Source organism: Falco peregrinus, chromosome 9 (genome assembly GCF_023634155.1).
Source record: "Falco peregrinus isolate bFalPer1 chromosome 9, bFalPer1.pri, whole genome shotgun sequence".
Classification (NCBI taxonomy): domain Eukaryota; kingdom Metazoa; phylum Chordata; class Aves; order Falconiformes; family Falconidae; genus Falco; species Falco peregrinus.
This window is the reverse complement of record NC_073729.1, coordinates 23,538,610-23,565,681: the sequence shown is the minus strand read 5'-3', so window position 1 is coordinate 23,565,681 and position 27,072 is coordinate 23,538,610. Positions and strand designations below refer to the sequence as shown.

The following is a 27,072-nucleotide window of genomic DNA, read 5'->3' as shown; positions in this document are numbered from 1 at the left end:
TTAAAACAAAAAGGATTTTATTTATAGTTAAATTTACAGCAGCTACTGAAGATTTAAAATTGGGACAGGTTAACCGCTCATACCCACTACTGACAGAGAGTGGAAGGAGTTTTTTGTAACCCATCTAACTTGATTTATTTTAAAGTTTTAAGCCAATTTTCTTTAAGAGAAAATGAGAATGAGAAATGAGAAAATGGTCCTTTTTCTTTTTGGAAAGTGAACATCAGATCACACGGGCACAATGGAAATAGCAGCACTGAGCAGAAACTACAGCCTCCTTTGAAGCACCTTTCAAAAAAACCCAGCACGATGAAGGAGTCAGGCTTTGGGATACACAGCAGATGCAAGGGAGTGTTCCTGCTTGCTATCTAATCCCTGAAGTTGTTTTTAAAGAGCTCATCTTTAAAATTCAGTATCTTCTGCTACTGAAGACAGCAGCTGCTGCCAAACACCACACAGTGAATCACTTCTTCCAGGAACGCCAGCGCGGTAGGCTGGGGAGCCTGGCCTCCTCACCTAGCCAGCTCAGTTCCACTGTAGCACTACTGCTGGGTTTTTTTCCAGGATCTGGGATTACCTGAGAGGCTCATGAAGGACAGATGTCTCCAGGACATAAAGTTTCAAGCCTAAGAGTGGCCATAATAGAATTGACGAGCTAAAAGTAGTAAGAAATTAACCTTCTTGGTTCCAATACAGGACAATACGCTGCTTTTGTCCCCTTCTCCTGCCAGGGGCTGGAGAGACCTTCCAGGCTGGATCACCTTTGTGGGAAGAAGTGATACGTGTTGGTGCACAGCATGTAATCCAGTGCCAAGGATTGAAGATATTTAAATATTCATCCTGCTTCTGTTCAGCTTGAGAGCCAGAGTGCAGCCATTTCTTTCTGCTGATACAAAGCACTTGCCCTTTCTGTCAGTGCGATTATGCCCAGAAGAAAGCTTGGATTAATCGCTGCTTCTTCACATCACTGCGGCACTCCGGGCACTTCTTCACCTTCTATATAAATAAACAAACAAAATGCACAGATAATATATTAAATTTCTCTATCAAGTTTGTGATTGTCCAGTACCAACTACAAGCCATGCCAGTCATTTGACAGTCCCGAATATTTTATCTGCTATTTTTAAACACAGTGTCACTGTGCAGTTGGTTATTTAACTGCTAGTAACAAGAGGAGGACAAAGCCTCCCGGTCAAGTAGCAAACTTTACAGCAGGTGTCTCAGCCTAATGACAGCTGTGACAGCTGGAAGACAAATACAGGAACAAGGAACACAGAGGCTGCAAGAGCTGTTGAGAATTAGATGTACTTGTTATCAGTAGAATCCCGCGCGATGGCCGATGTGCTCCCCAAACTCCTGCTTCCTCTCGCGCAGACGAGAAGGAAGCTATCACCTGGGCATACCCCGACATCTCTGATACAGACCAAGAGCTTTGTAGAGGAAGGAACCAAGTACGTTTATTTCTTCATACCACCCCACACCTTTCCCAGTTAAGAGGAGAAGACTGGGTACATGAGGCAACCATTTCCCCATCCAGGTTTCAGTCTGCTTCTTCGCTCATCTTATTTTAAAGCCTGGTCTTTAGCCATTTGACCTGCAGCTGGACCCCAACTGTTCTTTCTATATCTTGCAAATTACTGGTAAAATTAAAATGCTCTGCTTATTTCAAAAGTGAGATAGTAATAAGTTTTTTTTTAAAAAAAATTAATCTTTGCAAAAAAATTGCCAGCTCAGTAGGCTAAAATGATTGTTGCCTACACCAGTGGCACTGTAGGTTTCATTACAGTGTCGAAGTTAATTGTTGCTACAAAAGATGTAGACTGCAAAGTAGGCTCAGGCAGTGTATTTTGATTCTAGAAACAGTAGTTGAAACACCATAAATGGAGGGGGAGAGGAAAACTCATTTTACCTCCCAGTAGACAGCGATTTGTCAAAGAGCTCTGAAAATTAAGTGTAATAAAGTAACTCTGAAATCTTACAGTATTTGCCCATACTACAGATATCCAAAATAGCTCAGTCTCTCTGAAAGACCTGCAAAAAGAGGATGAATAAACATGATGCGTTTAAACATTGAAAAGCAGCAACAGACCTTTGCACAAAAAACGGCACCCTAAAGCTGCGTATACTGGCACAGGCTCTGCAAGGCTTCCCCTAACGCACCAAAAATCCTCCAACGTGCACAAGCGCTAATCCCTCTAATAACCTTTCCCAGCTCCAGGGAATTCTGTCTGCTTCTCCAAAATCTTCTAAAACGTTCCAAAATTATTCATCGCCTCTCTCACCAACTAAGTTGTTTCAGTAAAACAACAAATCGGAATAGACATAACAATTTGCAAGAACCAAGTTACTGCATTTTGAATGACAGGCTGTTAGTCACTTCCTCGTGGACACCACCACCAAAGCACTTCTGAGCTGAAGAAACACAGTGAGTAACTTATTAGCAAGGAAAATTGCTAATATTTTTATTAGCAAGTTTTCAATCCAGCCCAGTCAGTGGTGACAAAGCCCAGGGCCACGGGGCGAGCTCAGGGCTCAGACACTAACTGGGTTGCTCATTTCCTGCTGGTAAGGGCACCCCCCCCCCCAGCCCTTGCCACGCACAGCCTGTACGACCAGCACGGGTGGGAATGCGGAGGGAAGTGTTGGGAGATGGTTCCTCTGGGACCGGTTTCAGAGAAACATGGAATAACCTCCTTCCCGCCTGCAATCCTGCGCTCTCAGCCAGGCTGCTCCTCCTCCTCCTTCTCATCTGCGTGACTGGCAGAACAGTTTTGCCTCATCACTGGGAGAAGTGTCTCTCAGACCTCGAGTAATATCCCAAACTACCAAATATTCAACTGTTCCTTAACTGAACTACACTTGAATCGTATCAATTCTATGATGCTGTAAGCAAGCTAACATTAATGTGTACTGAGACCCATTCATCACTAGAGCTATAGCATAAGGTAAGGAAAGGTGATGGACCACGTAGTTTCATGTTCTGGAACAGTGGAGCAGAATGTCTCAGCTGGTGAGAAGATGCTTCTTACACACACACACTAGTTTGTTGTTCAAAGCAAGGAAAAAAACATTCTTCAAAATAAGGACTTTGATGTATGTTGTCTATGGAGGAAGCAAATGGATCATGCTGCTGGCGTACGTAGGAAGACTCCAAAGGACTGCTGATGAAGGACAGGGTACCCAGGATGCATTTTCTTGACGACTGGAAGCATATTTTGTATGTCCTTGTTAAGGAAACAGAGCATTAAACTGAACTAGCAAGAAGCTAGTTCAAAAGGATGGCAAAAATTGTGGTGGCTCTTCACGTAACACTGGGCTCAGCTGTGGAAGCGCTTGCTGTAGGACATGGGCAAGCTCGCCTGTGTTCAAGGGAATTGGCTGATGTGCTGGAAATGCACCAGAGGTTTCTCAATGTGCAGCAGCAGCCTCTGGCTCAGGGAGTTCTTGTGCTGCAAATAGCTTTGGGGCAGAGATCACCTGCAAGAATAATCACTCAGGCTTGCCATGTTCTTTTTTGGCCACTGTCAGAGACAGAATGCTGCGCTGGATGAACCTTTGCTCTGACTCAGTATGTCTGCTGTCATGTTCTGATTAGTTGCTTCAAACTGTATCGGTCTTTCCAGATTATAATGGCTGTATTGACCTCACACGGCTGTGGTATGCTACCACAAAGCAAAGCTCTGATTCACCTTGCTAAGAAAAACACCTGCCACCACCTGGTACAACGTGGGACGAAGTTTCACTGTAACTAGCAAGATTATTCAGAGAAGTGGCAAATATGGAAGGCATTAATAATAATGATCCACGGGGAATGACTCATTTCCCCAAAGACAGTTTTGTATTGGATATCTGAATAGGACGGAAAGAATACTTCCAGTTGAAAGAGACCTGTAATGATCATCTAGTCCAACTGCCTGACCATTTCAGGGCTGAACAACAGTTAAAGCGTATTATTAAAGGCACTGGGGTATCGCCCCCCTCTCTAGGAAGCCTGTTCCATCGTCCGACCACCTTCTCAGTAAAGAAGTGTTTCCTAGTATCTAGTCTGAATCTCTCCAACACAGCTTTGAACTGTTCCACACAGTTCACTGGACACCAGGGGGAAGAGCTCAGCACCTCCCTCTCCACATCCCCTCCTCAGGAAACTGTAGAGAGCAATAAGGTCACCCCTCAGCCCCCTCTCTCCAAACCCGAGAGACCCCAGGTGCTCAGCACCCCTCACAGGGTGTGCCTTCCAGCCCCTCCACCAGCTTTGTTGCCCTCCTCCAACATGCATTCAAGCACCTGGGTTTCAAATACAGTCTAATCCAGTAAACCAGACTATTTTAATCCCCAGTCTGAGAGATGTGCAATCAGATAAAGGAGCTATTAAAAAAACACGTAGACAGCAATTTCTGTGATCTATGAGGTATGAAAATGCACATTCACTTCAGACCTCAGAATTAACCAATTTCAAGACAAAACCCATGGAACAGCACGGTACAATTGCTCAATATGCAGCAGTTCTACTTTTGTGGATTCTTAAGCTGATGAAACAACAATTGCAAGTTACATCTTACTGGCAAAAGGAGAGAGGTTTTTCCCCAGACATTAAAAAAAAAAATTTATGGGATGAGATAAGATAATCTCCCTGTGGGATAATAAATGCCTAACAAAAAAAACCCCAACAACTCCCCAGGGAGCTCATTCTGTTCCTTAATCAACTCAAGTCTCAAGCAACAATTACAAACACATGCTATTAAAATTCTTGTCGTGGCTTTCCTAGAGCCTTTTCTGAAGCAGGGTATGCTGGCTGTCAGATGTTCATCCCCATTATACCTTGGCATAAAACGAACAACCGAGTATTCAGTGGTAACTCCTATCCAGGGTGACTGGTTTGACTGCCCAGCCTGCAGCAAAGATGAGATGCCTGCCTTTGGCTTTCTTGTACTTTCTTACATATATTCCTTATAAATCAATACTTTGTGATTTTAATTTTGAAGAAATATGGCATAGCAGACCGAGAATGAAATTTAGTTGAACAGCTATTCTGAATTCCCTCTAGGAGATACATGTTTGAGAATATCAGTCTGGACATTATTATGTATTCCTCTTGGGCCAAGTCTGTCTTGGTTGTTATATTTTATTTGGATGTTAGTATACTATTTTCTACACTTAGCTAACATAACTCAGTCATCTTCTTGAAAAAAAACCAAACCTTTTTCTACAGCTTGGAATGACTGATTATTTTGTACTTACTCATAGATTCACATAGTTGAAGAAATCTCTTCTGTAGTGTTTTTGTAGGTTTCTGAGCTTCATCGTTCACCTATAAATCTTTAGACACCACTCAACTTTGTATTTGGTTTCCATACCCAGGGCCCCAGATTACTAACACCTGGCTGCCGGATCCAATGTTGGGTAAGATGCCACCAAACACACAGTGTGGGAGCAATTACATTCTCTTACCTAAAGAATTTCAACCACCAATTTCCTCAGCCAGGAAAACCAAAGGACAGGATGACACAGGAGATAAATATTTGAGCATAAATTCAGAATCCCAGATTCATAGAACCATTTAGGTTGGAAAAGATCCTTATGATCAGTGAGTTCAACTGTTAACCCAGCACTACCAAGTCCACCACTAAACTGTGCCCCTAAGTGCTAGATCTACACCAGGGTGGTGACTCCACCACTTCCCTGAGCAGCCTGCTCCTGATGTGCCTCGTCTCATGATAGTGCTTTACAGTAGGTTTTTAGACGGGGAAAATTATGAAACTAAGCAAGGAGAGAAAAAAAAAGGAAAAGATTCTGATGTTAAAAAAAAAAAACAACCAAGACCTTTTTTTTAAGTTGACTCCACAGCTTGTTGCCTGTGTAGCTTTAGACAGGAAAACATGTGGAGGCAGCTCAGAAGGAGATGCAAAGGTATAAAAACCCCAGCAGAAGGCAGAGGTCTGCCTCCTATCACACTGCAGAACATGGAAAATAATGAAACAAGTGGTAAGTCTTCCACTGGGATTTGGGCATACTCTCTGTAAAAAGAGGAATTCTGTTTCCAGGGCTGTCCACGTAGTTCTCCTGAAAAGCACAACATTTTCCAGCAGTTTCAGGAAAAACTGAAACCAGTAAGCAAGACAACCTTTAACAACTGCTCCCAGCATGTTTTGCAGCAAGTGAAGTCACACAATGGACATTTAAAAGGCACATCATCCTCAGACTTGCAGTTACAGCACTGGAATCTTCCTAGAAGAGAGGGGGAGTGGGGACAGAGAAAGGAAGGGAGGACATGACTAAATTCCAGTAATCACCTGTGAGATTTTCATGCATATACATTCCCAGTGCAGTCCAGAAAACAAATGAGCATGCACTTTATGGACTACCTTAACAGTGCACAGCGGGCCCTGTTACATTTTCTTTCATATGACCTCACTCAGGCTCTCAGTGTTTCAGATCCCCATTTAGAAACTGAGGTTACATCCTCACTTTACAAGGAAGTTGTAGAGAAAAAAAATTATCTAAGTTCTCAGGAAACTATTGCACCATTGTGATAAAGGCAACAAAGTACTTTGAGAGAACACATGGAAGTGACAGAAAGTTCAAATCTGACTTGGCAAACCGGGCTAATCAATATCGCACCTGTGCAAATACAGGCATGAACCAGTCAATGTATAACAGACCATCAGCATAATTCTCCTTTCTCTTAACTTATCTTTATTCCCCAGTATTAGAGCAAGACATCCCAGATCTCACCTATACCTACCAATGTCTGTTTCCATCTCTGGGGGAAAGACAGGCACAGCTCCAGAGCCTGTGGGTGCTCTCACATTTCTGGTTTCTTTTGATACTTTAATCTTTGGCAGTTCAAGTTTGCTTTCCTGCTTAAAGTGAGAGGAAGAAATATTCCTCTGAATTTCCTCCGGCACCTTACCCTCAGAAGTAGCTGCATCTGGTTATGAAAAAAAACAAAACACAACCAAACCAACCAACATGCAAACCAGCATGATACAGACACAACACACAGCTCCGTAAAACACCACTAGCAACAAGTTCAGTAAGTTGCCATTGTAAAAGAAAAACAATTTCTAAACCCACAACTTCTAAAAGAACAATTATTTTTTTTCATGCCACTAGCAACAAGTTCAGTAAGTTGCCATTGTAAAAGAAAAACAATTTCTAAACCCACAACTTCTAAAAGAACAATTATTTTTTTTCATGCCATACCATTTGGTAACAGAAGTTTCTGATACCAACACATGCATTATTATTGAAAGGGACCCTTTATATAGAAAAAGCTCTGTGGAAATCTTTCCTAGACTGAGTGGATCTCAATCCACTCCTGCCCCCACCTCACTCAGAGGCAAAAATTCTGCCTTCACCCACAATGTACTTCACAGTTTACAGAAGATGGCACTATAATTTTTTTCTTGTTTCTCTGCACTTCCCCATCTCACATTGCCTTCTATATTACAGCTAGTAAGTTTTTTGTTTGTTTTTGCTTTTTTTTTTGTTTTGAAACACAATTTGCACAGTCAACTGCTTTGATCTTCCTTCACACATGTTGGGCGGGGAGGCCCACCCATCATAATAAATAAAGATTCTAAACTCCAGACAAATATTTGTTCCCAACCTTGTCCGTGGCTGTTGTCTTTACTGCTCCAGCTTTCTGAACTCCCCTCGCTTTGCACCTGCTGTCGCACTTGCTTTTCTCCCTCACCACAGGCCAGTCCAGTCAAATCTTTACACATCTGTTTGAACTGCTCTTTGTGATGAGGGCGCACAAACATGTTAAACCCTGTCAACAAGAAAATACAGTCAAAATCACAATAAATGCGTGACCGTGGGAGACTTTGGAAGGGAAAAATTCTTTGGAAGCTGAACAATATCAGCCATATTCCTCAGAGTACCTTCAGGTTGGTGGAACACTTTGGGTTTGTTCACATCATTATTACAAGGTTTTCCTTGTCAGAAGACAGGTAATTATATAGTATTGAAAATAATCTTGATTTACCTCAAAGTTATTCCGTTCTCTACAGCTAAGCATAAATACCTCCTCCAGCCCTTTACCTGACAAGTGATCTAGCAAAACCAGGTATATACACAGTATCCAAAAAGACTGTCAACAAGGAAATTCCTTGTTGCTGTTCTGTGGTGGTGTTGTTGACAATGATTCACCACACATACAGAAATTCTAAAAAAATCCCAATTATGACTTACTGCCAAGCACAGGCAACTCTACCACAAGTCTTCTGAGGTGAAAACATTTGCTCAGGAAAGATACTGACTCCGTCTGTCAGAAGGAATGCTCGGGGGAGAGGATGACTCACAGCGCCACACAACTTCCCTCCCACTCTTCACTGCATCAAGACTCATTGACTTGTTCATGGACCAGAAAAGTTATTTTCTAAAAATTTGGAGACTACGACATCTATTCAAGGTCAATGGAGTAGTTGTTATTGTTACTTCCTAAAGACAACAACCAAAACTACATCAGCATTTCCCAGAAGGCACCTTATGGATCATTCCCTGCAGAGGAGTTCCCAGCAGACACAAGGGAGAAGGTCAAACTGAGGTGTTACATAGCACAAGCCAAGGTGCATCCACGAAGGCAATCAAGATAAGCATATAATAAACTTTTTTTTTAAACAAAACCACCCTATTTCAAATTTTGAAAACTTGTATAGCTTCCTAAATCCTTTCATCATTAACCCCATGAAAGGCAAAAACCCAAAACAAACTACTAAGAAATTAAATAATAGCTTGGAATGTGTAGAAGATTATTATGAATGATAAGGATACTAAATTATGACACAGTTCTATAACTATTCAAAGTGAAGCTCTGTAGAGGAACAGCAAATCAAAAGTGCCACTGCTTATTCCAAAACCTGGAAGCCATCTAGGAGCTTAGCACCAGTATAGCAATCAACGGTCATGAGAGCAAAATTGAGTCAGTGCAGTAGTCAGCACTGTCTTTGCTAAAGAGCAACCACTTGTAGTAACTGAGGATAAAAAAAGGTAACAAAATAATTGGACTGAAGTTAGCTTGACTGAAGGTTAGGACTGGAATTACTGAGGTCTTATACAATGGTTTTAATGGACAATTTCTAACTGGGCAAACGGAATATTTTATAATCTTGACACTTTTAGCTCTCCAAACGACATTCGTTGAACACATCCGTCCTGCTGCTCCATTTAGCTGGTTTGCTAAACTGAAAGATGAGAGGTGAAGTTAACCAATGCTAAGTTTTTCCTGAAAGCGGAGAATTTGCAGACTAACGACCAGTGAAAGGTTATTGCTCACATGAGATCACAGCACCTACATCATCTTTCCAGCTAAATAAAAGTGATTTTAAAAAAAAAATCCCTTACTTTGTAGGAGATGAAAGTCTTCTGGACTCTCGGTGGTGAGGGCTGCTACCACCGAGATCATATTGTCATAGTTATTGGTCCTCTTGTAATCTAACAACGCTTTGTAGAAACGGCTGCAAGCACTTTTGTTCAAAGCCTTTTTTATGTCGTTGAGATAGGCAGTCCTGAGGGCCTGGTGGTGATCTCTCCTTGGGCTTGAAGCTTTTTCAGTGTCTTTCCTTGGAGCCTGACTGGCATTCTGCCCTGAGGGACAAAGAGCGCAGGTGAGCAGGGCTTGGGGAGGAACAAGCAGGTCGCTCCTTTGTACTGATGTCCCTTCTCATTTGGAAGGGAGCTCCTGGACCACTTTAAAGTGATCAAGCCAACACCGCCTGCACAGCCACACACCTCCCTCTGGCGTGGCCTTTGGCATCACCGAGACCTGCTCCTGGAAATGGCAACCGAGGAAATTAATTCTGGGGGTCACTTTTAGCATTGTTGGGAGGTTTTTTTATCTTTTACAATGAGAAATGTGACTAGGGAATGAGAAAAAGGCAACACAGAAAAGACTGTGCATGTAGCTCAGCAATAAATCAGGTTTTGTGCTACACTGGAGGAGCAGAAGCCTTTTAAACAGCTGGCTTAACCGACTCTGCTGGCCTGACACATGGGCAAGGAAACTGGTGAGAGCAATTTTAAAGACTATGTTACTCAACCCTTATTAACAAAATGAGAAGAGGCATGTGTACATGTTTCCCAACAGGAAAACAGAATGTCAAAAAAGAATAACTAAGCTGAAATAACACACAAGATAACACAAGAGCAATGTAGGAGTGACACAGAGGGTGGGAGCTGCCATGAACATCCTGCTAAATTCCAAGCAGACCTCTGTTCCCAACATCAGCCTGATTTCTGATACGTTTTAGAGGAAAAGGTTTTATTTTTCATATTACAGGCATGCAAATGTGAAGCGTATGATAAGAAACTGATCTAAATTAACTAGTCACACCTTTTGGTATTCAGATCTTTATTCTCCGTTAAAGTGCTTTTAAAGATGTTAAAGAAGATAATGAAGTTTTAAAAGGTGGGCTTAGTTCAGTTTCCTGAAAGGGGAAAAACATGGGTGTGAATTTTATAATCAGTATCTTTTACTGCGTATTACACAGCTTTCTGGCACATTCACAGGAGCATACTCAAGGAGTGAGCAACAGAAATAATGACAGCAATAAATGCAAGTATTTTCTTAATTTCTTTTAGTGGGAACAAGTTTCTGTGAAAATTAATCTCATCTACCTCAGGACAAAATAAGTACCAAAGATTCTGTTTTGTTCAAATGTTCTTAAAATACAAAACAGGAAAACAAATAAAAGAAACAACGCTGCTTCATACATCAAAAGCTTTTAAAACCTTCCAGGAAACATGGGCTTTTTATTTTTATTTTTAAAGAAAGGATTAGCCTTTGACTATTCTTTACCCTCTAAAGAAAGACTTCTAAGCTGTCCAACTATCCTACTCATTTCCTTGTGAGAAATACAAAAAAATTCCCAGCTGTTCTCAGGAAGATCTGTAATGAAATAATAATTGTGTCTTTGCCTTCAAAGATAAATACCGGACAGAATGAGATTAGAGGGATGCATACAGAGATTACACACCAGGGAGAGAATACATTTGCTAGTCTCCGTTTCTGCAGAAAAAGCAGACTGTTCACAAGGAGCATGCACATTACCAGTGACAAAAAAAAGGAACTGTTTTCTTCTTCCTACCTGGATTCATAATGACCTAATCTAAAATTACACTCCTTAAACTGCTCTTTCACGAGCCCTGGATAAACAGGAAGCCCAGCAGTTCTGTGCTCAACGCACCATTTCCTTCCCTCACTGACATACACCAGGTCAGTCTGGTGTCAACAGAAGCATCTGGCTTTAGTTCGTTCCTTTCATATCTACCTTGATTTAACTTACTGGCTTGTGTGTTTCATTTTGTACAATCCTTGCTGAAAATTCTGAATTGGCATCACTCCAACCTACAGACAGTGAGCCACTGTGCTGGATGAACACAAAAAAACATCGCTTCCCACCAGGAGAATTTACAGTCAATGATGAAATAAAAGCATAACAGGTTATTACCTGGAGGCTATGTTTTTATTTAACGTGAAGGGTACCTGCACTATTCAGTCCTGTTGTCAAGTGGACTCCTCCCTGGTTCAAGTGGAGCCCGGGGTTCAGCTGAGCACACGAGCCCTCTGAGAATGCAGTTTTCTGCCGACTCTGGTTTTCTTCTGTTAAATCAAATCCATCCGTTAACAGTGAACTTAGGAAGAATGAACACAGAACGGTGCATTTCAAAGTATGCCACTCTAGGCTGAAAACACCACCTGAAGATGTAGATTTATTTCTCTGATAGGAGAGGATGAGCCAACACCCTGCTTTTTTTTTTAGGACTTTATTGTTGCAGGGTTTCAAAGATTTCACAGGTTCTGCAAGGACATGATTATCCTCTGTTCACAATTTGGGTGGCGCTATGTGGGTAGCAAAGTTTTACCACAAAGCAAACCACACAAAGTTTTAAAATTCACAGACTAGATCCACAATTTCAATATTTCAATTGAAAAGGATTTTACCCCTTTTGAAATAAAATGGCATCATTACTAACTACGCAGCAACTAACACTCAGGCATCTGCGTATGTTCACAGGAAGGCAGGCAAGATCATACAGAGCAGAGAAATAGATCAATATTAAAATAAATTCCCTTCTGTCCTTGCATTTCTACACGTCACATCCATTTTGCTCTACAACCCAGTAATGTCCACCAAACAGTACAGCTGCTTGCACGGTGCTGAAGCCAGCTCACCTGTATTCTTGGCTAGTCCCTCTCTCTCTTCCCGCAGGAGGCTGTGCTCAGGTTTGTAGCCACAGCCCACTCCAGTCAGGTTGCAACATGCTTCATCAAACTGCTTTTTGTGTTGAGGTCGAACAAACTGGTAAAATTCTTTCATTAAAGAGAGGGAAGTGGGGGGAATTAAAAAAAATAAATCAGTACACAACAGCTAATAAATGCCACAGAAACATACAATGGCAGCAATTCTAGGCTAGGTAACACGAAGATAAAAAAACCCAGCTATACAACTGAAAATTGAAATGTAATTATCTACTATCTATACAATAAGCACGCTTATAAGTTACAGACAGGTCAGCTGTCACGCAAATTCCAGCAATGTTATTACCAGTAGGTAATAACTGTAATTTTTTCATTGCAAATATGAAGTAGCTTGCTTCTCAGTGAAACAGGTACCTGGAGCTTCATAAACAGTCATCAACCATGGGGTCAAAGTACCTGCTAGGCTGATACTTTGAATAACTGATATACTTAGGTTTACACCTCATCTTACTTAATTGCCACAAAACACTTGCCAACCAAAAGCCCAAACATCAAACGAACTTTAGGTTTTGAGTGCCTGTAACTTTTGAAAACTAGACTTAGACCTTCGTTTGGCAACCCAGTATTTTCTTATTTAGTAATTATTCTTATTTAGGAATCATTTAGTAAGATCAGCAAATTGGGAAAGAGACTGTGGCTACTATTAGTACTACATGCTCATGCTGTGCTTCCCTCTCCTTAACCTTAAAAAATTTACAAGATGCATAACTATGCTTTTTTATTTTTGTAGATGAAAAAAGTCACAGAAAAACCTGCCCATTTGCTCACAAGTTGAGAGGAAAATGAAAACTCACAGAGAACACTGTTAAACTAGAAGAAACACTGGTGGGAATCCAGTTCCTGTCACTGCAATTGTTAAAAGCCAAGAAAATACCAGCTAAACCAGCAAACTATCCACGTTTTCCCAGATAACTCAACTTTATACACATCATTAAATAGAAAATTTCTCTAGATATTCTGTCTACTCATTTACTGTATTAACACTGAACCCTTTATGAGTGCACCTATCCAACTCACACAACCACACTCTTGACCTTACCTCCTAAATCACAGGGAATAAGCTATACTACTATTTTTAGGCAAAGTTTAAAGTAACAAAAGCTTCCATGGAATGTGATTTTTTTCAGGCCTCTCAAGACGCAAACATATGAAAGCTAGGATTTTCTGTGTGATCTGGGGATATGAAGTGATGAATGTTCATGATTACCATCCTGACTGATCTGTACTTCAAATCTAAACCACTTACCTCTGAAACAGCCATCTATGTAAGAGACAAAGGTGACGTCATATAACTAGAGTAAGGAAGTCATCATACCTCGTAACAAGATATGCTTCTTTTTATCCTCTACAAAGAGAGAGCTCATTTGAGATAACATAGTATGGAAGTTGTCTGTTTTCTTGTAGTCCTGAAGAGCCTTAGAGAAGAGATCATAGTTCTGTTGGCTTAGGGTCTCCTTCACCATGGCGATGTACAGCATGGCACGCGTCTTCTTCGGGTCCATCGGGTCTGCTTTCTTATCTTGCTGCAAACACAGGAAGACTTTTCACTACATAGTAAGACATGAGAAGTTACTCTCCCATGAGTTCAGGTGGAAGCAATATATTTACACTTCTGCCAGCACACAGGACAATGAATGTTTTCAAGTAACAGTAACATACTGTCTCTTGCAGTTATGGTAGTCACCTCCACATCATATGTTATATGTTATTTCCCAAAAAACCCAACAAAACAGAAGAAAAGGTTCAGTGCCACAGAATAAACACAAATCTAACTGGCCTACCCCCTGGAAATGTCCAATTAACTGAAAACAAATCTCTGAAGCAGGAGATAAAGACCACAGGATGTTCCAGCATTTCAGTTCTTCTAAGACATTTCTTGAAGACACTACACAAGTAAACTAGGTTACTCTCTCGTGTTGGGAAACTTACTTATTCTACAATCACAAGCAGCAGGGACTTGAAACACATTCAGAACTACCCGTCCTTTATGACGATGACACTGTGAGCACAGAAGCCGTTGGACCCTTGTCACATGCCTTCCTGACAAAACCCAGTATCAACGGGGCAACCCCCGAGGCACAATACACTGTTAATTTATCCAGCTGATTATTGTATCTATTTCTATAACATGAATCTCTAATATCTGTGAACGTTCATTCCCTCACAGAAGAGGGGAGCGACGCTGTTCGCTTTCTTTGCTGACAAAACTGACCCTTTCAGAGGAATATTCCTAGAGAAGGCAGCCAAGTCTTATTGCGCAATTCCATTCTTAGGAGAAGGCTTAAGAGAAATGACATTTACTCCAAACCTTGAGGGCTAGGCTGACTCATCGTGACAGCAGATAGCAACCAACTGCAAACACAGCCTTCTGCAATGAACCTGCTCCCTTCCTCACACCTTGGATATTATCAGCTTCAGGATCTGTGATGAATTCTATCAGTTTTGTTTGCTAGGTGATGGAGCCTGACAGAGGCAGCACCGGGTTAAGACAGTATGTTGAACAGCACATATCACCCATGTGATTCTCCCACAATAAATTCTTGTTAATTTACCATGACTCCTATGCAACTAGCTGCATAATGAGTTAACTGAGTTTGGAGACAGGGCACAACAGTAACGCCCAGCCGCAACCACGACACACAATGCCCCACCGCAGGTGGGGTTCAGGTGTGATCGCTTACCCAAACAAAACTCGTCAGTTGCATCATTTGAGGCTCTCTTGGACTAAATGATTGTTGTAGGTCCCTTTCAACTGAACTATTTATTCTAATCAAAAAGAATGAAACCACCCACCACACCTGCTCAACGGGAGAGGTTTGCAAGGTAGTCAATGTCAGAAAACAATTCTTTTCACCTACTAGCCCTACCTGGACCCTATGATGTCTTGAGAAAAAGCGTGACAAAGATTTTGGATGTACATTGGTGATTATTTACAGTTTGGAGAAAAAAAAAAATAATTGTTCTGGCACCAGTCATCTGTCTGCCTGGAAATTTCCAATTCAAATTACAGCAGTCTATGGATCAAAGGGATGGCACAGACACATAAAAACACATACTGTATTGCTGACTAGCTTTATTTTCTTCCTTCCTCCTTTCTGCTCATCAGTTAACCTCTTCTCATACTGAAGGGAAAGCGTTGACAGACGCTGTGCCTGGGAAGATTAAAAGAAAAGAAGAAAGGTCCAAAAAAATGCTTTTCAAAGTTATCGTCCATTTAATTTAGCCATTTCCAGTTCTAAAGCTCGTTAAAACAGTTTGTGACACCATTCAAGAAAGTGAAACAAGTCAACCTAAATTATTGCAACATAGCCTGGGACACATACGTATTTCTAGAAATTAATCGCTTATGGGACAATTCAGAAAGAGAAACCAAAACAGAGGAAATTAATTACAAAGGTGGTCTTGAGGGTACAGATTCCCAATTAAGCAAAGCTGGACTTACAGCTGTTTTGGGGCAGCCCTGAGAGCACACACATATCTGTGTGTAACTGATGCCCCACATGCCCCTTCACTTTCCTGCCTGGAAGTACTTCTCTTCTGAAGAAAACCTATTATCAGGCTTTTCTTGGGGTACTGCGAAGGGAAGCCTAAGCAGTCTTGTAGAAAATATCAGGGCAGATAGGGTGAGACAGTGGCAGAAACACTTGCGGCTTGACAAATTCTTTAGCATCTCCCATTCCCAGTAACAGAGAACCATGCTTGTACTGCGGTGACTGGGAATACTGGTATATACAAAAGCTCCAAAAGAGAAGTGAGTGGGCATAAGCAAGAGGAGTAGAATTGCTTAATAGCAGTCTCCAATATTATCAGATCAAGCCAGTATCAACCACATTGAAACCAATCAATTAATTAACAGAAGAAACCACAGGATAGCCTCATATTGCCAGCTGGTTTCTATTCACCTGTTGCGAAAGCAGATATGCAAAGTGATTTATTTCTTTGCTCTTGCCCAATGAAAGAATTTCATGGCAAGTATGTGACTACCAGTGCATAACAGCGTTGTTTCAAAAAGCATTGTTTCAAAGTCAAATTAACTATGACTGAACCAACAATGCTTAAAACAAACAAAAAAAATAAGCCAATGACCTCAGATTTGGCAGCTTGTAGTCAGCTGCTGGTACTCAAGAAATAAAGCCTTCAGTGCACTCATCATACTGCAGGGATACTGATTTCCAGACAAGCCTGACCATGATTTAAGTGCACATTTAAATGTATTTTCTTTAAGCATCATGTCATGGAATGAAGAATTGGAATACAAGCAGCAAATCAAACGTTTATGATACATGCAGTAAGCCAGAAAACCTATCAAACCCATCTTCTTTATCCTGGGCTATGTAAAGGCACCACCTTGAATAGCATGATCCAGAAGAAATAAGACTTCTCAAAGATAGGTTTCCATACGGCATATCTCACAAGTAAAACTGATTAAGAGCAATTGTCAAATCATTTTGTAAAAGGGTTGAGAGACTATTTCTTCTATTTTGATTTTTTGAGATGACAAAGGCAAGAATTCTTCTCTTCTTTTTCACACTAAGCAAACTGTTTCAGAATGACCACAGCCAAGTTTCCGTTATTTAGGGATCAAGGGTACAATATAACCTTGATAAAAGAAAATATAGCCACACAGATACTATGATGGATGGTGAAGAAAGTTATGAAACCACACCAACCCCACTACCAGTCCAACTCCAGTGCTTATTAAAATCAGCTCAATACTAGACTCAGAGTGAAAGCTGGTTGCCTCAGAGGCTCTGCGTGTCTCAGGACTACACTCCCAAGGATGTCTGGTGCCAGGTCATCAAGCCACAGATATGTAGTAACACCAAACAGAAAGCGCAGTCAAGCCATTAAGACTGACCACCAACTTACTTGACTTAAGGAAATTATGCCAAAAGCAGTACAGCTGTCCTAATGAGACACTGTAGCAGAATCACCAAGTCCCTGGAGATGTGCCAGAGTTTCCAAAGAATAAGTTCTTGTGTCTGTCATGGTGGCCCATAGGCGATGGAGCAGATTTCTCACTCAGCTGGACACAAGTTAAATACTCACTATCCTGGTTTATTTCACCAGGTTTGTACATTCTCTCTGTTTTGTTCATGTCTCCATCTCCCTTAGGCCCCCTTAGATATTCCTGAGATACTCCTTACACCTCCTCACTTTCCCTTAGGAATTCTTTCCCTAAGCAAACCACTCAAATATGCTGCAACAGGCATTCCTGGAGTCCACAGACCAGTCATTGGCCAAACTCAAGTCTGCGAGCCAGCAATGAAATACTGCTGATGGTAGCCAGGTACAGGAGCTACCCCACCAACAACTGCAAATGGGGATTTGGGATAAAGCAAGAAGAACACAGCCTAATCACTGACATATTAAAAATACTAATCCAAGAGGGAAGAAAAGGAACAGCACAGAAACAGCTTCGTTGATCTTAATGCAATAGCAGATTTTTGATTCCAATAACATACTCTGCAAGTCTGCAATATTCAATATCTGAGGCAAATCAGATTTTAACCTGAAAGTGCAGTTTCTAATTCATAAACCCTCCCCCCATCCTCTTTTTAATTCAGTATCTGGTCACATATGAAATGTTGATGCAGATTCCCACCCAGGAGGAAGTGTGTAGCTACCATCTCTTCTTTGAGAACACCTTGTTCTCTGGAGAGCACGGGTAACTTCAGGAACCTAAGTGGTCAGCAGCTATGGAGCGCAGTACAAGTATGTACCTGTTGGTCATCTAGTTGAATGTGGCAAGGAAACCCTTTGATTAAGCTTAGTTATGAGAACCAGTGCTGATTACATGAGTTTTTCTTGAGCTGGTACTTTTAAATCAATGCCAAACTAATTTTGCTTTAGAGCTTACAATTTTTACTTAGAAGCATGTTTTGCTACACGATTGCCATTACCTTTTCCTCTCCCACCAAGGCACTTTCCTCCTGTGCATCTTTGCTGCTCTTCTCATGGCACTCCAATGCATCCAAGAGCCCGCAACATTGTCTTCTGGGTGAGACGAGCTCTTGTTCATATTCCACACATAGGCTGAACGCTCCACCTCCACTTACTGGCATCACAGCATAATACAGATGACAAATTAACATTCCACATTATCTCTTATATTTTCTTTGACTTAGTAATACCTCAAAAACTTACACAGTAATCCACACAGATGAATTTGTTTGTTTAATCTTCCACGCCTTGCAAAGTTTCATTATATGACTTAGTAAGAAGACTGCTTTGGTTAATCACTTCCAAAATTGCTCAAGCATTTGTTACCACAACCTGGTGGACTTCTCTCAAACTCTTCCTTAAGTTATTGTCATGTTTAACCTCAAAATGGCTTAGTATCAATGGAAAAAAAGTCTTACTGCAACAGCTGCCTGTGTTTAACTACTTTAGCATTATGGATTTCCCAAAAATTGAGTTCCTGTTTTTAAGAGATTCTGACATGAAATTATTTATTATTTTTAAACAGAACAAGCATTTTTAAAGCCTACAATTCTCACAGTATCAATACCTATAAGACACAGTCATCCTCAGGTTCCAAGAACACATCAATCAGGATCCAGGTGTATTTGGTTTTGAATGTAAGAATTTAAAGCTGCAGGTAGTGTCAAATTAGCAACAATTGGCTACTTCTAAAAGGTACTCTCCTCAAAATATATTCCCTCTATTTTGTGAAATTACTTCAATAGTTATTAAAGTCACTATTTTAAGAATGGAAGTATATTACACTATAAATAAAAAGTCAGTACAATAAATTATTTAGCCAAAACTACAATTACAGGTGCAGTTTGATGTTGATCTTAATGCAATGGTGGATTTTTGTTTCAGATAATGTATTCTACAAGTCTGCAATATTCATTATCTGAGGCAAGATTTTAATCTGAAAGTGCAATTTCTAATTCATAAACCCTCCCCCCAGCCTTTTTTTTTTTGTTTGCTAATGCACTGCAACTCAAAATCTACACCAAAAGAGGCAATGCAGCTTCTTCCCGTTACCTCCAGTCACACATTCCAGCCCAGCCTTTAAATTGATCTACCAGTCATGTGGATGAAAGGTAAATTGGTTCAGCAAGCTCATCTGCTTGCTCTGCAGCTGCACAATAGATGGATTCAATTCAAGGGAAGGAGCATAAGCACATGGTGGGAAATTGAGGCAGGAAAAAAGTGGTGGCCGAAGTAGCTCCTTTTGATGACAACCCACAGCCACCCTGGCTTAGATGTGACATGAAATCACCATCTCACTCAGCCATAACCGTTCTGGAACCACAGCTTTAACCATTTCATTGTTCTGTTCCAAAACAGCAAGCAATCTAGAGTGAAACATTCTGAAAGCATGGAAAATACTTTCTTCTCTGGCATTAGCTAACCACAAATTTTAAAATACTGTTTTGTTCCAAGGACAATGCTGTCTTTGTTTTCTTACTGTGTAACAGTCATTTATACAACAGGATGGGAGAAGGGCACATGAAAGTCAGTGCTCATCAGAAACCAACTTCCAGTTCATTTTTTTTAAACTATCTATGATATTCCATCAAACTGCTCCTGTTCTGCAGGATGCTTTTCAGGCCCTATCTGCCCCTCTGCTCTGTGGTTGCAGCTGGCTCCCCTGTTCTCTAACGCTGAGCTACGTTCCTTCTGATCAGACTTCTACATCAGTCTTTTAGCTCTCTTTGCTTTCTCTCCCATTCCAGTTTCTAGTCTCTTGCTTCTCCTTTTCTGGTTAAGCTTAAAACAAAAAAGTTTATCTGGAGCACCCAAACCTACCTGGTTTTTTCCTCTTCAAACTGGGAACATGGTCATCCAAGTTTTTGGCTTTTTTCAGGGAGAGGACGTGCTCAGATGAAGTAGATGGTGCCGTATCACTTACACTTAGGGAACCAGCAGAGGCAGAAGGGCATTGTGGCACGGGTGGCGGCATCTGCAAGCAGTTTATGGAGTGTTATAGTAGACAAAAGCTACTCTCCCACTCCACTTCCTTCACAACCAAAAGTCTCAGCAACAACCCAAAGACACCTCTTTTTTCTCCAAATAACCCTTGACAGCAAGATCATTACACGTTCTGGATTTACGTGCTTTTGAAAAAGGCAACAAATAACTAGTAAGTGACACAGACAGATGAAGTGTAGTAAGCAGGCTTAGCACTAAGTGACCTCTGCAAGAGAAAAAGGGTCATGACCCCGTTAAAGCAATTGCTTCCTAACACTATCCCTGCCACATAGCTCCTTCTAGCAAAGCACATTGGGCTGTGGTTCTTCTTTACCATGAAGCTCCCATTTATCATCAGAAAAGATCATCAAGTCATCCAGCCTCATCCATCTGTAACTTATTGTTTTGAATAACTTGTATTTGGCTAAAGCATCTCCCAGGAGGTCAGCCAAGTCTGTATGTAAAATTTCAAGTGTTTATTTTAACCTTAACCTCCACTTTGGGGACAAAGAATTCCCCTGTCTGGCTTCCAGCCCATTTCTTGCAATGACTTTCTCCAATCAATTAGAAAATCTTTTTATAACGTTACTTTTTCAATCAAGGAACTGTTACCGAGAGAAGGAGCTTCTTAATACTAAGTTAGAAGCCATATTAATGATGATGACCCAGTGATGAACCGTAGTAACCACTGATGGGTTTGTCTCACTCTACCAGTCAGCTCTGATTGAAATCTAAGAGTTTGACCGATTCCTCCACGCATATACCCTCTCCCCTGAGGGTGAAGTAGAAAGCTTTTTCATACTAACATCAGTTCCAGTATTTGTGTATCATCCAGTGAAAGCTGTGTTGATTTAGGAAGAACTGGAGAAGGAAGTTATTTTTGTGATCTAACCTCATGAGCTGCCCAGCATGACAACACATCCTGTCCCAGCTCGCTCTTGGAGAAAACAGGGGTATACGGCTTTTCCCGTAAAGCTTCCGATGTTTAGAAGTGACAAGACAGGTCACATCTCTCACCTGGCTTAATATTCCCAGTTTCTAACACTATCAAGAAAATTTGGTTGTTGGGTTTTTGTTTGTTTGTTGGGGTTTTTTGGTGGTTTTTTTTAAGACACTTACAATTTCTTGAGCAACACGGAAGAACTGGGAAACACTTCTGATTGCATGCCCAAAGTTGTCATAAACATTCACGTAAGGGCGGATCCATGAAGGCAGCTTGGCTCTTACATCAGCAGCTGCAAACCTGTGTAGGATTGGAAAAGGAGAGAATTTTATGGGTTGGCCTAAATGAATTAAAAAAACCACTAGATCAGGGTCCAAAAGGACAAGGGAGGAGCAGCAAGTCAACAAGAGATTGAAACAGTGCAGTAAATATAATGGGGTGAGGTCTGCACTCAGGAGAAAAGGGCTTTGTTGATACCATGTCCCATGCGATCAGCCAATTCCTTTCTTTAATCCATAAAAATCTTTAACTGTACAACAGTAGTACTGAATGCAATGTGCTCGCTCTCCCCAGTCGAGCCTCAGCATTGAAGGTTATCACTTAAACTCGTTGCCTATACATATTATATTGATGGATATTAATGCAATATAATATTGATGTACCATATTAATATAGATTACATTGCTTCAGTAATATAACCTTTCTTCATTTCCATCCTCCTCTCAAAAAGCTGCAGTGCTGGTGACTGCCTTTTCAAATGAGAGATGGAGAAAATGCAAAACCATAAGTTATTACCAAATAATTTCCAGTAACATTATAAACACTAATTCAACAAATTGGCTTATTTTGCATTAATACTGTTAATCTTTCTGCAGCTTCAAGACAGGATATTTTGGAAGAAGACAACAATCTAGTTGCTTTCTCCAAGTAGAACAATATTTATAGAACCTGTTACATAAAATAGTTTAATTACTTATGAACTGTAGCCTTCTCCAAACAGTAACATCAGCACTTTTATACACAAAATACCGACACCTGTGTTGGGATATAAAGATAGTGATGCATGTTTATGCTCTAGAGCCAAGGTTTTACCTGTGGTCACAGAGGAAGATGGCACCATAGTCTTGACGATGTCTGATGACTCTGCCAATAGCCTGATTAACAGCCCGGGAAGCTTGATGACTGTACCACTCATGCCCAGATAAATACTGCAATAGGTGGGAGGAAGAATTAACATTTTTTACCAGGTAAAATGTATTTTCCGTGCTATACAGTCACTCTTTCTTTCAAAAGAAATTAAAAAAGAAATCACTATATCCAACAAGATCTTCTGACAGATCTCTAAAAGCCCATGAAAACCAAATAGAGGTTGACTTGAATATCACACCTGACTTAGGGTGCACAGAAAACTCCAGTAATATCCAGCCTGGGGGGCTATTTAGTACATGGTGCACCAACAGCCTTGGTAGTAAAGCAGACTCACTGAATTATTTAGGACCTAACAGCTATCCCTGCAGGACAATAAACTAAATTCATAATGTCGCTCATTGTCATGCCTGAAGCAATAGAAAGAACAAACCCAAAACAAAACAAAATACAAACAACCAAAATCTCACACACACACACCCCTCAGACTTGCAAATCATCAAAACAAAAAACCCCAAACCAGCCAGCCCAGGGAATTCTTGCTGCCTGTCCCCCCTCTGGATGAAGTAATTCCCTCATAGATGGACAAAATGCATACAAAGACTTTGACTGAAACTAAATTATACCATTTCTTGAGCCTACATTCGATTGAGACTGTGCCACTGGAGACAGAATTTAGAACCGTTAACATTATCAAAAAAACCAGTGACTGTATTTATGACAAACTCCCAAGGTCAGTTGACTTTTTGCTCTTCATTATCCCATAAGGCTGGAGAATAATGAAAGCAAAAATCCACAGAGACAAGAGGGAGAAACAATGACACAAACCCACAGACAACAGTGAAAAGTTGCCCGGTATTACCTGTGCACCTGCACGACTAATTCTGGTTTCATCCAGGAACTGCATCTTCAAAATGACTCTGGGATCCATACGAGGAGGATACGGAAGCCCAGTAATGATGACTCCTCGCCCATTTATGTCTGCAAAGTCCAAGCCTTCGCTGGCCTGAAGAGACAGAGCTTTCCATTAGCAACAGGATTTGAGGTGACATTTCAGAGCAATCCAGCAGCTATCAGCCCTTTTTCTCCATTAAATCAAATTCCCAGCCAAATGTAGTTTATGAATATATTATTAATAGTTTCAACTAGATTTTTGCTTTTATTACCAGGACTTTTAAGCTTAGCTTTTTCCTCTAGAATACCTCAGCCACCACCATTAACGCACGTGTCTTATTCCTGGATAAGCAGAACAGCTGTATTCAGAAGATGTCTTAAATGTCAGTCAATACCTGTGTTTAAACTTTCCATACACTGGATTGTTAAGACATGATAAGAACACAGCAAACCCTCTCTGATGTTAAAAACAAACAGTAATTTCAAAGCACTACTGGAAAGCTACCAGAAGTCTGCTCAGAATTCACCAGACTATAGCGTCATGGCCACCAGCTGTGCTGCTGACATCTGCTCAAGTATCTGTCACTCATGCCCCCTGAACGGCGCTCACTGTGCCGGCACATCACTTTAAATGAACAAAGTCAGAGTTAATCAGACTGAAAAAAAATTTGGAGGGCAGAAGTTGGTTTGTTTTTCAGCTGTATCAATTCTCCAGGCTTGTTTACCATGCTGCACAAGCAGCTGTGATGGAATACATCAGGGATGGGGGGGCAGGTGGAATGACCAACTCTGCTTAAGAAAAGCAATCACAGCATGCTCTGTAACAATCCAGTTGCTCACCACCTGCTGTCCAATGCCCAGCTCCTCCCAGTTTATACATTTAACATGATGTCCTGTGGTATGGAATATCCCTGTGGCTAGTTTGGGTCAGCAGCTGGCCTGGCTGTGTCCCCTCCCAGATTCTTGTGCCCCTCCAGCCTTCTCGCTGGCAGGGCCTCAGAAACTGAGAAGTCCTTGACTTAGATGAGTTTGGTTGTTGCTGTGTAGAGTTTAAACTGTTATCAACAATATTCTCACACCAAATCCAAAACACAGCCACACACTAGCTACTAAGAAGAAAATCAACTATCTCAGCTGAAACCAGGATACCCTGTGACCAAACAGACTAAACTGTCTCTCCTCTAACAGCACGCTACTGGAAAGATGATCTCTCCGCCAACTCTGCACCTCCCGGGATAATACGCTATTGTAGGAAGCAGAGGCAGATTCAGCCCAGAGTCCCATGCTTTTTCTTCACTGCTGCAACAGCCACTTTGGAGACCAGGACCAAAGGTTTGCAAAAAGTTAAATCTTCCCTTGGTACGTAGTAAACAGCAGCAAAAAGGCTCAAAGAGCAATTTATAATTTTGCAAATATTTCCATTGATAATCATAGATCAATTTATCAGCACTGGAAAATGCAAATGAAAGGCCATCAAATGTATCCAAAGGACCTGAAATTAATGTAATTATTTTACAGCTAAGCAATATATTTTTGGTTTTCAGCAGTGTTGTTCTAACATGTTTGATTACAAATGTTTTAGTTCTCTTCCAAACCAGTTGTTGTCATCTAATGGATTAGGTTTCCCATGGGCAGCCAACAGGAAATAAGTATGTTGCTCATTTCCTTTAAAGAACCCAAAGATGTATCCCTTTCAATAAAACCAGGAATGAGGTATATGTAAACTTGACATAATTTTGAAAAGGCTTCAGGGCATTCTTCTACTTTTGGGGGTTTTTTCCCTACATATAATTACAGTCAAATAACAGAAACGTACTGAAATCCAGGATGATTGTTGTTTCCCCCCACCATCAACTATGTAAACTGATCTCAGACAAAACAAATACTCAATTACCTTCCCCCGACATACTGCCAAAAAAGAAGCTCCACTGGACTTAGGACGGACAAGTTGATCATAGTAGGCACCCATTACCTAAAAGATTCATTAGTTTAAGCAAGAACAGGAATAGTATTATCCTTCACATATATATGGATAAGTAGTAAAGTTGTACTAGCTAAATTTGACTTGTACACTAAGGTCTAAAACATGATTAATTTGGCTTAGTGTGATTTTCTTTACTTTTACTAATTGCAAACATTGAGACACCATTTGCTTTGCAAAATTCTTACATTACTGTGAAATCTAGAATACATCAGGGTAAGCATAAAAGATTAATGTCAAGATACTTCTGGTGAGAAAATAAAGCTGTCCTGCGTTTCTGCAGATCCTTGAATAAATCAGGCAAGCCATGAAAGCAATACAAGGATATTATTTACTCCAAGAACCAAACAGAACAGCTATAAATAAACAAGATGACACCGCAAAATTCCTTAATACCCAAAGCATGACAAGCTGCGAGGAACTGGGAGGAAATGCAAACATTAGAAGATGCTGACTACTGAAGCGACAGCTTTCTACCAACTTGATTGCTCAGTACATATGTATGTTAGCCACTGTTACATCACTGGATTTCAAATAAAGACTGAACCCTGCACAACCAGACAAAAGGGTAAAGGAAGGATGCACAGAAGAACTATACCTCAAAGAAGCACTCAGAGTTTTAATTTTATCCTAGGATAAAATCTGGGTGTTTCACACCCGAATACATCTTAAGAGAAGGTATTTAAACACAAAAACAGTTTCTGAAAACGTTATAGGTATGCAATGCAAACACCTCTGCAAAGCTTCCTTTGTTCTTGGGTTCCACAAATATTGGCTTAACTTCTTCTATTCTTTTAGTAAAATCATGCTCCTGTAAAAAAAAAACAAAAAAACCAATGAACAGATATAAATGGCCACGTTAAAGTAAGCACATACCTGAAGAGCCAACAAGAAAGGAAATGCTCAGGAATGGTCACCACAGACTCCCCCAACTGTCCACCCCTCTCTTGCTAAACGTAGGAAGAGATGGAAGCAGAAAAATGCACATCTAACACCACTAACAGTGATTCCTTGCAGCTAGTGCAGCTCAGACATTACACTGATGGAAGATCCATTTCTTTCCCTTCCAACTTGCAAGTTCCCAACAACCAACTCCCAGAGACCCCCTCCATAGCATGACACCTCTGTCCCAGCACTCACTTTTAAGGAGGCGCATTCAAAACATAACTGTTCTATCAGGTCTCACCAGAGATGCTCAAGCCACTAGCATATAGCAGTTAAAAGCTAGAGCTGCAACAGTTACAAATTAAAAATAAAAGAGAAATGCTCATAATGAGACTGTTTTCCTTAAGAGCTGAAATACAGACCAACTATAATTTGGAGGTTTAATAAAGAGGAGTCTGGTGAAATTAAATGAACTCTAAGATCAGACCAGATGAGATGATGTATTAACATTCCTTTGGGTTTAGTTTTTACCACACTGCATTTCAGTGCATTCTGATCATAATAAAGTAAGCCCGATGTGGGTTGTTACTTTCCAGGTTTTATAATTTACTTGTTAACAACAAATTTTTAATAAGCATGGTTAGATAGCATAACTACAAACCGACACATCTAACCAAACCACCTAATGAAGGCAGAGCAATTAACATACTCGCCAATATTCCAGGCTCTTATCCATGGCAGAGTATGATGGGAAGAACACCAACAGTCCGTGTGGTACAACTCGCACAAGGTTACCTGCAACAAGATAGGCAAATGTATAGCTGAGGGCATTTTCCTTCTGGGATGGAGTACACAGCCTGCAGAGGAACAATACAGCATGGGTTCCTTCCAAATATTTTCTACTTTCTTGACATGTATGTTCATGTATTAGAAGTTGTTTCATTTTTTTAAAAGTAATTTCAGTAACCTTGCTGCCAAGGTCTAAACTCTAATACAGATGCCTAACTAGTGTTGAGATATTATGAGCTACAC

At 40.7% G+C, this 27,072-nt stretch overlaps 1 protein-coding gene across 6 annotated transcripts in view; it reads right to left on the bottom strand.

Moving 5' to 3' along the window:
* The window catches only part of RTEL1 (regulator of telomere elongation helicase 1), a 50,897-nt gene continuing 23,825 nt past the window's right edge, over positions 1-27,072 (bottom strand). The window contains exons 19-35 of one of the 6 annotated variants that reach the window (XM_027790152.2): positions 26,750-26,835; positions 25,889-25,966; positions 25,069-25,146; positions 23,143-23,286; positions 22,227-22,342; positions 21,311-21,434; positions 20,030-20,183; positions 18,169-18,323; positions 15,322-15,417; positions 13,581-13,788; positions 12,179-12,316; positions 11,489-11,605; positions 9,349-9,591; positions 7,610-7,774; positions 6,743-6,928; positions 6,122-6,225; positions 1-996 (exon numbers count right to left, since the gene is read on the bottom strand). In XM_027790152.2, the coding sequence (XP_027645953.1) occupies positions 922-996; positions 6,122-6,225; positions 6,743-6,928; positions 7,610-7,774; positions 9,349-9,591; positions 11,489-11,605; positions 12,179-12,316; positions 13,581-13,788; positions 15,322-15,417; positions 18,169-18,323; positions 20,030-20,183; positions 21,311-21,434; positions 22,227-22,342; positions 23,143-23,286; positions 25,069-25,146; positions 25,889-25,966; positions 26,750-26,835 (2,267 nt within the window). In that variant the 3' untranslated portion in view covers positions 1-921. Of the gene's footprint in view, positions 6,226-6,742; positions 6,929-7,609; positions 7,775-9,348; positions 9,592-11,488; positions 11,606-12,178; positions 12,317-13,580; positions 13,789-15,321; positions 15,418-18,168; positions 18,324-20,029; positions 20,184-21,310; positions 21,435-22,226; positions 22,343-23,142; positions 23,287-25,068; positions 25,147-25,888; positions 25,967-26,749; positions 26,836-27,072 lie in introns of all 6 variants that reach the window. The other 5 variants (XM_027790155.2, XR_008748743.1, XM_027790154.2 and 2 more) reach the window with 5 other exon arrangements.